General features: G+C 38.7%; 1 protein-coding gene across 1 annotated transcript; it reads right to left on the bottom strand.

Moving 5' to 3' along the window:
* Positions 1-904: 904 nt before the first annotated feature.
* Grp170 (hypoxia up-regulated Grp170 co-chaperone protein) lies at positions 905-12,398 on the bottom strand. Its single transcript, XM_090103983.1, has 9 exons — positions 12,229-12,398; positions 11,808-12,124; positions 11,302-11,444; positions 9,599-9,759; positions 9,206-9,360; positions 8,599-8,809; positions 3,804-4,036; positions 3,262-3,373; positions 905-3,043 (listed from the first exon to the last, which is right to left on the bottom strand). Exons 1-9 carry the CDS (start codon positions 12,241-12,243, stop codon positions 1,646-1,648), a joined length of 2,745 nt encoding a protein of 914 aa, XP_089960109.1. The 5' UTR covers positions 12,244-12,398; the 3' UTR covers positions 905-1,645.
* Positions 12,399-13,840: the final 1,442 nt, after the last annotated feature.

Here is a 13,840-nt window from a genome sequence, read left to right as displayed (position 1 = left end):
GACTCCAATATAAAAAAAAACCTTCAATATTCTCTTCATTGTCAGACTAATCCGTAGCGAACAACTCACTCACTTTTTGTTCGAAAGTTGGATCAGCGACACGGAAATTTTTTGCGCAGGGCCCTGAACAGAAGTCGTAGACGGTAGTTTTGATGAAAAATTAACGGCATTATTTATAATTTGACATTTTGTACTACAAAATCTGAAACAAACATAATCGCCCTTATAAAATATATTATATGACAACAATGGACGTGTAGCCTGACAGGCTCCAGTTCATTTTTGGATGGTTATTACTCACGTAATATTCACCGGACGACACAACCTCCTCCCTCATTGGTAGTTTGGCAACTAAAACAAAAGCTACTGAGCCGCTCAATCCCGGGGAGCGGGGGGAAATAGGTGAAACTATGAAAACGTAAACATTGAGTAGCCTGTGAGACTCCACGTCCATACTTAAAGGTTAATCCCTATTCCTCTTTCTGTGTTTCAATTATAGCAATTTTGCGCAAGTCAATCAATCAAGAATGTAAAAAGGGGAAGCTTCGAGGGAAGTTGCGACGCTAAAGTGGCAACATTAATTCAGACGCCGAAATGGCACTTAGGGTAATATTTCTAATTATCTTCAGAGATATTATTAATGTTTATTGTTTGTAACGGGGTTTGTTTGCCTACGGGCCTTTGTTAATTTTTAAATTCTGTAATAACTATTTTTACAGAAATTATTATTTATTAGCGCAAAGGGAACTATGTATATTTTCCTTTCGTATATTGTATACAATATAGAATTACACTGATTCATTAGGTACATAATATATTTCATGTATATTTCTAATGAGATTGGTTGAAAAAAATTACATAAAGGTAACGTTTAAATTAACGATTTACAAAATGAAACAACAAATAATTTCCAATAATTTATTTATAATTTCTTTGCGACTGGGTACTTGATAAATCTCACTTACATAATACACTGAACATTCACAGACCGTTGTACCTATCACGTCATTTAATTCTATCCAGAATCATGAGAATTTAAGGAAATTCTCTTTACTAGTTAAAGTTATTAAAGAAAGATTATATACGGCCACATAGATAAATAGACAATCAGTTCAATCCACATTTTAACATACAATAATGAAAAATTCCTTGGGGTCATATAATTCCTCATTTTCAACAACCATAAAAAGATCAAAAATACAAGACGCAAATAATCTATTAAATTCAGTCCGAATGTGCAACATTTTAGTACAGAAATGGATAAATAAATAAGTGAAACTGCAGTTGAGATTAAGCCTGGGTTACATTGGGCGTGTTCGTTTTTTGTACTCTATTAGTACTTAAAAGAATACCGATAAACTAACACGTTATGACCAAAAATATATACAAATAAAATCTAATTATTGAAATTCTTGCAAATGGTAAATATGTATATTAAACCTATAGACTGATTGTCGCCAAAAATAATTGCTAGGATGACTTCTTCACCTGTTTTCTATATAACAACATGTTATAACAAATAGCACATCAACAATGACAAAATCAACGTAGAAAAAACCCTTGTGCTTCGACTACGATACAAAAAACGAACGCCCTATCACGTAGAAAATAAATTATACTAAATAAATTAAATTACTCCTCAACATTATAACTCGGAATGTTCACTATTACTATCTAATTGCGGTATTTCTGTTGTTTCGGCCTCTTTTTCAGTCGATTTTTCTGGTTCTTGTGCAACCGATTCTGCATCAGAATCAGCCGGTTTTTCTTCCTGTGTCTCCGTTTTCTCAGAATTCTCTGACTCTGTCACAGTTTCTGTCTTATTTTCTTCCTTCTTGACCTTCTTTGGCCGCCAAATCTTCAATTTGTTGAGCAAATATTTGACTTCGCGGTCTAAATTCGTTATCTTCTCCCTTATGCTTTCAACTGTCAGTTTAATATCTTCATTCTTCTTCAGCGCGTCTTGTTCCTTGATAGATTTGCTCAACCATGCTTCGGTTTCTTCAATTTTCTTTTCCAAAACTGTAATTTCTACTTGGGTGAACACATCTCTATCGACATTAGCTTCTTTAGTGTAATTCTTTGCCATTTTCAAGAATTCCTGGGAATTGTTGAGCATGCTACGTATAGCTGCGACCGCGTCAGGCCTTTCTTTATGCTCCCAGTGTTTGTAGAATATCGAATTGGTCTTTTCCTTGATATTGTTCAGTTTTTCTTCGAACATTTCAGTTTGTGCATCGTAACCGTCATCGTACAGCCACTCAGAAACTTCGCTGCACATCTTTTTGATTTCTTCAATTTGTTCTGGAGTTCCGCATTCAGCGTATTCTTCCATATCTACCTTCATTTGTGCATCAACAACGAACGCTTCCAAGTTATTGAGTGCCGTTTCTCTTTCAATGCGCTTCCTATCAATGTTGTGTAATTCAATAATCTTTGTCTTAGAAGTTTTGAATTGTTCTGGAGTCAATGGTAGCAAATTAAGTATTTGCTCCTCAGACTTGATGGGTTCTTTCAACACGACTATTTTTGGTTTAGGCTTGGCCTCTGGTTCGGTAGCGTTTTGTTTTTCGGTTTTAGTTTCATTGGCCTTTGTTGTTTCATTTTTCTCTGTTTCTTGCGGTTGTTCTTCTGGTTTAAGGTCTGGTTTGTCGGGAAGTTCTGAGTCTGAACCGAAAAGTTTGCTAATAGTGCTTCCAATCTTTGAGAGCGTGCTATCTTTGTCTTCATCTTCCGTCACTGTCTTTTCAGCTACAAATTCAACATTCACTAGATTCAATAAACCAGAGTCGTCCATATTAAAGTGTGCTTTAATGCCTTTACTCTCAACATTTTCTCCTGTGTTTTTGTTTAATGCTTCGTTGACTCCACTCAGGACAACTTGTGAAAGATTCAATGGACCAATCAAATTGAGTTCATTGGAAGGAATGTGGTCTAATTCCGCGTAGTTTACATTGAAACTGAAGTCGTCTGTATGTTTGTTGAAGGTGATAACTTTCTTTTGGGGATAGGGATTCATTGGGCCGAAAAGTGTCCTCCTGATCTGTAAGTAACAAAAATATTGTATTAGGAAAAATAGAAAAATAGAGTACAATTTGTATTTTGTAGCTATTTTAAAACCCCTTTTAAAACATCACAATTCACCAATAATAATATAACAACATTCTTACCTCTTCCTGAAATTAGACAGAGCCATTTAATATTTTCCTTTTTACTATGAAATTAATTTCAAATAACACATTTAAACTTTATAATACTTACCAATTTATCATTTCCATCAACATTCCTGGTGAAGACAACTTGAACGGGCAGCAATACGGCATCACGTACATTCAGAGCAGCTACCTTGTAACCCGTAGCGAGAGATGCAGCCCTGAATAAATCAAAAATAATAATGTGAATTCAATCAGAGTGTTGGTTGTGCCGACCCCAAATAAATGGGATAAGGCAATGATGATGAATGTGATTTCAATCGAGTTTATTATACATTTATATGATAGACATTTACATATATTGTTGTAAAGCATTACCATCTATTCAACAAAATCTCACAAAAACCAATTACTTCAAATTACAATAGCTGAGGACATTCATTTGGTAGAACCCCAAACATAACTATTAAAACACAGACTAACTAAACTATAGACAGCTCCCATAGTAGCGGCTTCATCAGCATTGATAGACTTGTGTGGTTCCACACCAGCTGCTTTACGTAAAGCCTCTAATACTGCGGGTACTCTGGACGCTCCACCGGCCATAGTCACCTTACCACAATAAAAAAACGTCAACACAGACTAACTAACCTATAGACAGCTCCCATAGTAGCAGCTTCATCAGCATTGATAGACTTGTGTGGTTCGACACCAGCAGCTTTACGTAAAGCCTCTAGTACTGCGGGTACTCTGGACGCTCCACCGGCCACAATCACTTTGGCACCGGCTCCTGAACCACCCGCTGAAGAAATGGCTCGTTGAATCACGTTAGATACTCTGTCCCAAAGATCGGTGCATAGGGCTTCTAGATCAGTGCGGGTTACCTGAAAGAATAAAGATTTGATAAGAAATTGATATGAACTGTGCTTTGAAGAGATCTACTGTTTTGTTAAACAATAGTTACGGTTTTATCTCTAACTATTTTTTTAACTTTAGTGAATAACAAAAATTTATGTATGATAAAATACCTAATAGGCACTCATACAGAATTAAAATTATTAATTAATAAAAAGGCTACATATTGATGTTAATATAGTAAGCTTATTCAATAAATTAAGGTACGTAAACATAGGTTCAAAGAAAAATCTCAATGTTTAGAATTCATAACAATGGAAATAACCAAGAAATCAAAAACAAGCACCACTTTCAAAGAATTGCAAATGGTAAAACAATTCAATTCAATTCAGTGCATTGCAGTGATGTAAAAAACTTCAGTAATCATTTTCACAAGTTTTGTATGTTTAATTTGTTGTTATGGGGGGCAAGTATCTCGCCTCGCGGCGGTGTTGTAAACAACTCCGGCTGAGTGGCCAGACGGCCGGAGTCTAGGGCGACTGAGTGAGGAACCTACGGACTATCCGAGCGTTGTCCAGCAGGACTGCCCGCTGTATCCCCACTGTCATGGGCTTCACCGGTAAATCCAACCTCCTTAAATATTGTTTTAAGGAGGTAGGAACCAGCCCATTGGTAGACACAACTATGGGGATTATCTCGGCAGAGACACCACCCCACATCTCGACAACCTCATGCGCCAGATCCAGATATTTGAGCCGTTTATCTGAATCGGCCTTAACAAGATTGTCGTCATGTGGGATAGTGATGTCTACCAAGAAAATCCTGGAAGTTGCTAGGTCCATCACCACAATATCAGGTCTATTCGCTAGAATAGTCCTGTCTGTGATGATGGGCCGATCCCAGTACAATTTGGCACGGTTATTTTCCAGGACCGGCTCCGGCGCGTACTTATAATAAGGCACTTTTCCGTCAAGAAGGCCATACTTCAGAGCGAGCTCTTGGTGGATAATCCTAGCTGCTAGGTTGTGCCTGTGCAAGTACTCAGTGTTGGCAAGCATGGAACAACCGGAAGTAACATGTCGGAGAGTTTCTCCAGGACGGTGACACATACGACATAAGTCCTGGGTCCCGTCCTTTATGATGTACTTCCGATAATTGTTCGTCTTAACCACCTGATCCTGTATCGCACAGACAAAACCCTCGGTTTCCCCAAAGAGGTCACCGAAACGCAGCCAGTGCACGGAGGACAAGAAATCTACATGAGGTTCATGCAGAATCTTGTGAAACCTACCGTGTAGCTCTTTCTCTTTCCATATGGCCTCCCTGTCGGAAATGCTGAGCACCGCCGGCTTTTGCCAGTCCTGTTTGGCCAGGGATAGGGGAGTGAGTCCTTTGTCACATTCTATGACTTCAGCATGGATTGCATGACCAACCTTTGCGAGGAAATAGTCTCTGAGTTTGCATATCTCACGATTGTGCAGCGATTGGGCACTTAACATGCCACGACCACCGCACTTTCTAGGGATATACAGCCTCATCACTGACGATTTCGGGTGATGCAACCGATGCAGAGTCATAGTTGTGCGGACTTTCCGATCCAGAGCGTTCAGTTCGGTCTGAGTCCACTTGAGTACGCCAAATGTGTACAGGAGAACGGGCATGACCCAGGTATTGAACGCTCGTATTTTGTTCACGCCCGACAAATAGCTGTTGAAAACTTTTGTCATGCGTTCACAAAATACCTCGGCAACATCCTGTTTCACGCTCGCCCCCTCCACACATATGTTCTGTGACATACCCAAGTACCGGTAAGTTTCAGCCTCTGTAAGTACCCTAAGATGGGCCGCGCCAGATGGTGCTATGTCATCAGACGCGGTTACTTTACCCCGCTCCACATGTATAACCGCACACTTATCCACCCCAAGTTCCATGCCAATGGAGCCGCTAAAATCACAAGTGATGTTTAGCAGCTCCGTTAACCTGGACCTATTAGGCGCAAATAATTTGAGATCATCCATGTAGAGCAGATGGTTAAGTCTTAGGCCACCCCTGCGAAGCTGAAATCCGGACCCTAATCTCTCAAGCAAATAGCTTAGAGGGTTTAGTGCCAGGCAAAACCATAGAGGACTCAGGCAATCGCCCTGGAAAATACCCCGCCGTATCCTTATTCGGTCCTCCGCGTCAGACAGCCGCTTACCTTGGAGACAAAGCATCGTACTCCATTGCCCCATACATGTTCCGAGAAGCCCTCGGATCGAAGGATCGATCTTATACAGTTCCAGGACTCTCGTTAACCATGTATGGGGGACCGAATCAAATGCTTTTTTATAGTCAATCCAGGCAGCGGATAAGTTGCGTCTGTTACGCTTGACCTGCTGACCAATAACCGTATCGATCAGGAGAAGCTCCTTAGTTCCGCGACCACCCGCCCGACATCCATTCTGTGTATCTGCCAAAATTCTATTGCCATCTATATGCTTGGCAATTTTGGCCGCCAGTACAGATGTCAGTGCCTTGTAGATGGTAGGTAGGCACGTGATTGGGCGGTATTGTGACGGGTCAGCGGAACGGTTGGATTTAGGAGCTAGATAAGTGACCCCAGTAGTGAGGAAGTTTGGAAGCAAGCGGTGCTCAATCGCTTCTCCAAATTGGCGGGCTAAGGTAGCATGGCATGCGTTGAACCCTTTCAGCCAGTAAGTCTGAAGTCCGTCTACACCTGGAGTTTTCCAGTTCGAGCATTTTCGGACTGCTGCGCTGATGTCGTCTCTTGTGACAACAACAGGGTCCATGGGTGGTAAGGCTGCACACGCTTCCTCCAGCTCCGTCATCCAAGCACCTTCGACGTGCTCAGCAGCATGAGACCATATTCCACGCCAAAAGGCAATCAGATCCGCCTTTTCGGGTTGTGGCCCCATGTGTGCTTGCCGAGCCCCAGATTGAAGGTACTTGTAAAACTTCCTTTGGTCACTTTCGAAGAGACGATTCTCACGGTGTCTCCTTGTTGTTTCGGAGTACCGTCTTATGCGTTTCCCCCAAGCTGCGACCTGCTGTTTCAGGGTGTCGATGCGCACTGTCACTATTCGCAATAGCTCTGCCTGGGGCAGATTGTGAAATATCTCACTGATTGCAGACCTGACAAAGCGCATCACTCGCGGTCTTGTGTTACCGGCCCTAAAAGCAGTAAGCTTACCGATGAGGACTCTGGCATTAGCGATTCGAGTTTCGATACGACGCCTCCAAGCAGGTGTCGTATGTCGCTGCGGAGATCCTCTTCCCGTATTTGGGAAGTTAATCCCCACCGCTCGACACACGACTACCGCCGCAGCGTATAGTATCGATCCCGTATCACCAATGTCAGCACTGGTTTCCAAATATGGCGGCAGTAATTTATTAACGGTCTCAACGGTAAGTCTGGTCGACGCTCTATAGGGAACGCGAGGAAGCTGGGAGCGCTGCTCAACCGGTATTCCTCGGTAATGAGAGATCGTCTCCTCAAGCTCTCTCCTGATCTTGTCCATGTCCTGGGTAGCTATTTCCTCAGATTCCCCCGCTCCGATCGCATTGGTCTCCACCCCGGTGTTCTCCTCGAAAAGGACTGACACATCGGGTGGGTCATCAACGCCTATCGGTTCAGGGGCTTCCGCGGAAACAGCCGCACATCCTAGTTGTTCGAGTTCGGAGGCGCTAAAGATGTTCCTGCGCAAGATGTATCGAACTCGGTCCACCAGATTTTGTTCAGTGAGGGTGATGTTGGGTTCCAAGATATTGAATTCGCGGAGCAGTCGCACTCGGTACCCAGTCCGGTTGGTTTCACCCTCAGTCGCCCTATAATATGCTCGCATGGCATTTTTATTTTGGTCAGCTGACCATCTCATGCGAGTCTTCTTATTGTTTCCACCAGTAGCGGACTCCATATGCTGGGTCGTTGCCGGCCCTGCTGTCGTCAAGCTTACTGGTGGGGATGGTGGGTTCGACCGACCAGGTGGTCGGGTCGGTCGGCGGGATTGGCTGGCGTCCCGCATGCTGCCGCGCCCAGCGCCAGCTCCAGGCGCGCCCTGGCGACCCCCAGGAAGCGGCCCAGTTCGCACTCTATTCTCTGCCATCCATTTAGCAGGCTTTATACACTCGAGGGTCGCCCACTTCCCCGAGGAAACCGTTAAGTTGCATATATTATTAGTACCCTATGTGCTCCCCAGCTGAAGCACGGCTTGCACACTTGCTGGGAATGGGTACTGACTGATTGCACGGGTTGGATAACTACTGTCACACAGTTATCCAACCCGTGGGCGGTGGGGTCGTCACATCCCTACGCCTACTTGTTGTTATTATTATTTACAATATTATTTCCTGTTATAAAATTTATACCGAAAATTTCGACAAAATTATATTATTGTGTTGGAAATTTAATTCTTAAATGCACATTTATTACTATAAAATGAATTTTGTTTATCAGTTGATAATGTGAAGTTTCTACGACCAAATCTTTCCTATTCATTCATTCCTATCCAATCATTAATTACATACAAGATTGAGCCATACACTCTATCCAATACGAAACTATCGCAAAAGCATTTTTACAACAAAAACATACCAATAATTTAAAGTCTTTATCGTCCAAAAGACTTTCAATCTGCGCATAGTGTTCAGAATTAGCCGAGAGCACAATCTTCAGACGCTCTGCTTCGCGCATTAGTTTCTCCATAGCGCGGGGCGAAGCCCTAACATCACCCCCACCGTTGGCCTCCCAAGATTTAATGAGGTGTTCACGAAGACGTAATGTCATTTCCAAACCACCTAGAGTTCTGAAATTAATAAACGAAATTAATTCAACATTTTGTTTCATTTGTTTAACTGAATTTATTAACCCATTGAGCCCCAAGTGGCCCGATCGGTCCACGACACAATAGATTTTCTATTGTGTCTGTGGTTCCGGGGCCTGAGTTATTACAGTATTTTTTTTTTGTTGCTGTATAGTTAGCAATCGATTATCTATTTTTATCTAATGGTTAGTGCTAAAACTGTTGATACAATACGATTTGATGTTTAATAAAATCTGTTAGAGAAACGAAAATTTAATGAATTAACGGAAGACTTTAAATAGTGAATTTATTGCAGTAATCCATCAGAACAACTTGTTATAATCTCATACAACTTAAAACTTGCAAAAGAATTAAATTTAAAACCATCACAGTACATACCTATCAAAACCAACACCAATAACTTGCAACTGCGGCACAGTTTCAACATAGCCCTTTTCCTTTGTCTTCACTGTTTTGTATTCAACCAGAGCTGCCTTTGTTGACGCTGCTCCCATATCAAAGAACAGTGTGTGCCATGCTGTTTCATTAATTTCCTGAAATAAATAATTGTATTCATAATTTAAAAGTAATGATCAGATACTATTTTAATATTATTTACCAATGGTAGTGACTATTTAAGCTGATTAAGCAACAGCCAAATAAGAATCACACACACTGCAAATTAAGAAGAGTCTGGCATATTCAAGAATTTTGCCTAAAAACTTTGTTTAAATTCTTACTTGTCCCATTGGACATAAAACAATGCATAAATGCAATAAGAAACAATCTTACCTTTCTCCGGAATATACCATAGTTAATAGCAATAGCTGTATAATCATTGATCAATTGCAGCACATTCAAGCCAGCCAATGTGGCGGCTTCTTTCATAGCCCTGCGTTCTGCTTGGTTAAAGTAACCAGGTATTGTTATAACACACTCGGTAATTGGTTGACCTGTAAAGATTATAAAATTTTAAGGTAACTGAAAATATTTGGCTTATTACTAAACCTTGCTAATATTTTAAATGTGAAAATTTGTTTGTTTTACTTTCATGTTGCGATGGAGATATTTTATGATATCATTTTACTTTTTACCGCTTTGTTATATTTTATTACTAGCGACCCGCCCCGGCTTCGCACGGGTGCAATGCTAATACTAAATACACTACAGAAAAACTGTGAACGTTGTATAACTTGTATATAAAAACCTAGCGGCGCTGCGGCTTCGCAAGGGTATAAAATATATAGCCGGGCGGCCGGCCAGTACCGCCGCAAACGCTACGTCCCGCAATTTTTAAATCTGTAATATCTTCGAAAATATTCACTTAAATCATACGGTGTAAAGGGCCATATAGATCTATATTAAATGAACAATGTATTCAAGGTATTTAATTGGTTAAGGATTAATGTTGTATTGGTTAAAATCGCTTCGAAAATTAACCATTATTTGTCGTAAAAAATAAATGACAAAAAAAAGTTATTGTGAGTTATCCATAAGAGATAGACATATACCATCGCGGACTTTTCTGTAGACCTTTTCAATGTGTATAATACTTAGTACATTATTTTGATAAAACTCGTAGGGTTCAGCCAGCGTTTGCAATGTAAGCGGAAAAAATGTAATTTTTTACGACATCACATTAGAAACCTCAAAAATAACAGTACTTCTCCACTATTTAATGGATGTTATTATACATATAAACCTTCCTCTTGAATCACTCTATCTATCAAAAAAAACCGCATCAAAATCCGTTGCGTAGTTTCAAAGATTTAAGCGTACAAAGGGACATAGGGACATAGGGACAGAGAAAGCGACTTTGTTTTATACTATGTAGTGATAATGGGAAGTTAGTTTAAATATGCAGGTGAAGCCACAAGCGAAAACTAGTATGAAATAATTGTGTCATAGTCACAATGTAAAGAATTTCCGATCAATGCGGAACACCATTAAATAAGTAATAATCACAATGTTTAATGCCTACTTTCAAATCAAATTTAACCGTGAATTTGTGCAATAATACTTCTATTTATATTATATTATGTAGTAGCTATTGTAACATTATATTGCAATCCTACTTTTTTATGTACCCAGAAATTTCCTATTTATTACAATGTATTTATCAGGCATAAAACTTTTTATGAGAGTGAAAATCTTATTCATTATCAATTAATTTTATTAGTTTGATTTATTATTCCAAACCAATAATTTCAAATGATTCTAGCTTGAAAGTTTATACCTTAATCAAAGAACTAGATATGTAATCAATATCTGACTCAATAATTCACTATCAACCTAAAATAAACATAAGTTAATTTTGTCTAAATCACATGTTCGTGGAAACATTCAACCACAGGATGACTGGAAATTTTAGGAGCTGTCAAAATTTTTAAACTCCTAAGTTATCTTATTGCTCACCATCCTTAGTTTTATTCCCTACTGTGAAAATAGAACTGATTTAGTTGAACATATAGATGAGAAATACTCTAAGAACTTACCATGGCTAATTTCAGCGAACTCCTTAGCTTTGCCAAGTAACTGCGCTACCAGCTCTTCAGGTGTAAATCTTGTGTTCTCATCATGAATGAACTCTGGTGTGCCTCGTTCTGAAGCCACCATCTCATAGTATGGGAATCGCTCTCTACAATAACAAACAGGAATAAGTTATAAATTTATCAGTCTAACCTATAAATTATTTTGAACCAACTATTTTTTTATTCCCTCTTATAATTTATCCACATTATCATTATTATCATAATAAATCAGATTTATATAGTTATTATGTTTCCAAAATGTTCTCTAAATTCGAAGTATAAATAAATGAATATGTTTTATTTTAAATAATTGCAATCGTACTTTTGTTATAAAATTCTTGCCAAGTCATTCTTATTGATAATGCATCCAAAAAAGCCTGGTAAAAGTAAAACTCAAGCACATTTTATCACACAAAGCCGCCAAAGTTGAAACACGTCAAAGTAGGTAACGGTACTTATTAGATTCATACCTGTAGGCTTTCACTAATGGGTGATCAAATGGTTTGCCCAATAGATCGAGCAAATATTTATACGAATTCTTCGGGAATCGTACTCCAACGGTTACCGCATCTTCACCGAATGTTCTTACACCATCTCTAAACGCAACAACAGCTGGCGTTTTCCGCTTTGATTCTTTATTGAGCACTATTTCCATAGGTACTCCCGGCGAAACAATTCCGATCTTCATCCATTCCGATCCAAAATCAATGGATATGACCGCCGCTGCATCCACATTTTGACTTAATAATAGAGATAATAACACGGAACACACCACACCATACATTTTCTGTAAAATTTGTAAAAATATATATGAAAACTGACTGAAAACAGATCGAAGAATATTACCGATTGTCAATACGCACTGATATTTTAATAAAACTATGAACTTACGAAATGTAAAGCCATATTTATTTCTTAATCACATTAAGTAATGTATTTCAACTGATTTATTCTTCCTCGATAGTACAATTATTAGAAATTCGCGTACATTATTGAGTTTTCTATTTGAGCCAGCTACTATCGTCCACGTCAATTTTAACGTGTTTTCTTCTTTTTGGTTACCTACAATTCACAAGTCAATAGCATTTTATGTAGCCAGATACAAAAATAAATAACAACACTTGTACAACAAAATAAAATAATTATTTCCAATGAATATTTTTATTGTATGAAACTCTACCAAACATGGCCATTGAATTTGTGAACATACTGGGTAAGTTTATCTTTTTGGCTTTAAATTCTTTTTTCTATTCCATTCAAAGATGTAAAGATAGTGGAGACCAATCCTTAATCTAAGGCCAAACAGATTTTTTTTTCTCATGTGATTTTATTTTTTTACGGGCCATTGAATTTGTGAACCTCGGGTGAACATACTGGGTAAGTTTATCTTTTTGGCTTTAAATTTTGTATTCCATTCAAAGATCAAGATAGTATAGTATAGTAAATGTTACCATACTTAATTGGCATATCTTTCAGTATAGTTCAGTATGCATAATGCTCTATAATTATTTATCTATCAATGAAAAATACTAAGGAAAAATAATACTACCTCACAAAAATAGGTAAATTTTTCTCGATCTACATTTCGAACATAATACATCACTATCACTACATAGTATAAAACAAAGTCGCTTTCCCTGTCCCTATGTCCCTATGTCCCTATGTCCCTTTGTACGCTTAAATCTTTGAAACTACGCAACGGATTTTGATGCGGTTTTTTTTAATAGATAGAGTGATTCAAGAGGAAGGTTTATATGTATAATAAGATCCATTAAGTAGTGGAGAAGTACTGTTATTTTTGAGGTTTCTAATGTGATGTCGTAAAAAATTACATTTATTCCGCTTACATTGCAAACGCAGGCTGAACCCTACGAGTTTTATCAAAATAATGTACTAAGTATTATACACATTGAAAAGGTCTACAGAAAAGTCCGCGATGGTATATGTCTATCTCTTATGGATAACCCACAATAACTTTTTTTTTGTCATTTACTTTTTACGACAAATAATGGCTAATTTTCGAAGCGATTTTAACCAATACAGCATTAATCCTTAAGCAATTAAATACCATGGATACATTGTTCATTTAATATAGATCTATATGGCCCTTTACACCGCATGATTTAAGTGAATATTTTCGAAGATATTACAGATTTAAAAATTGCGGGACGTAGCGTTTGCGGCCGCCCGGCTATGTATTTTATACCCGTGCGAATTGCGATGCCGGAGCGGGCCGCTATATTTTTATACCTATACAACGTTCACAATTTTTCTGTAGTGTATTTAGTATCAGCATTGCACCCGTGCGAAGCCGGGGCGGGTCGCTAGTATTATATTAAAACGCAATTTTACATTCAATATTGTCTTTCTTAATATAATTTTTAAACGTGCCGATTTAACCTAGAACTACCTACCTGTTTGTTTTTGGCTTTATTTTCATTTTGACATTTCTATCTACCATAGACAATTTTGCCAATATCAAAATCATATGTTTATTTATGTA

The sequence above is a fragment of the Colias eurytheme genome, chromosome 7, assembly GCF_061535395.1.
Source record: "Colias eurytheme isolate Ceu_HAF_F1 chromosome 7, ilColEury1 Martin Lab GWU primary, whole genome shotgun sequence".
Taxonomy (NCBI): domain Eukaryota; kingdom Metazoa; phylum Arthropoda; class Insecta; order Lepidoptera; family Pieridae; genus Colias; species Colias eurytheme.
The sequence above is the reverse complement of the archived record's forward strand: the minus strand, read 5'-3'. Positions and strand labels throughout refer to the sequence as shown.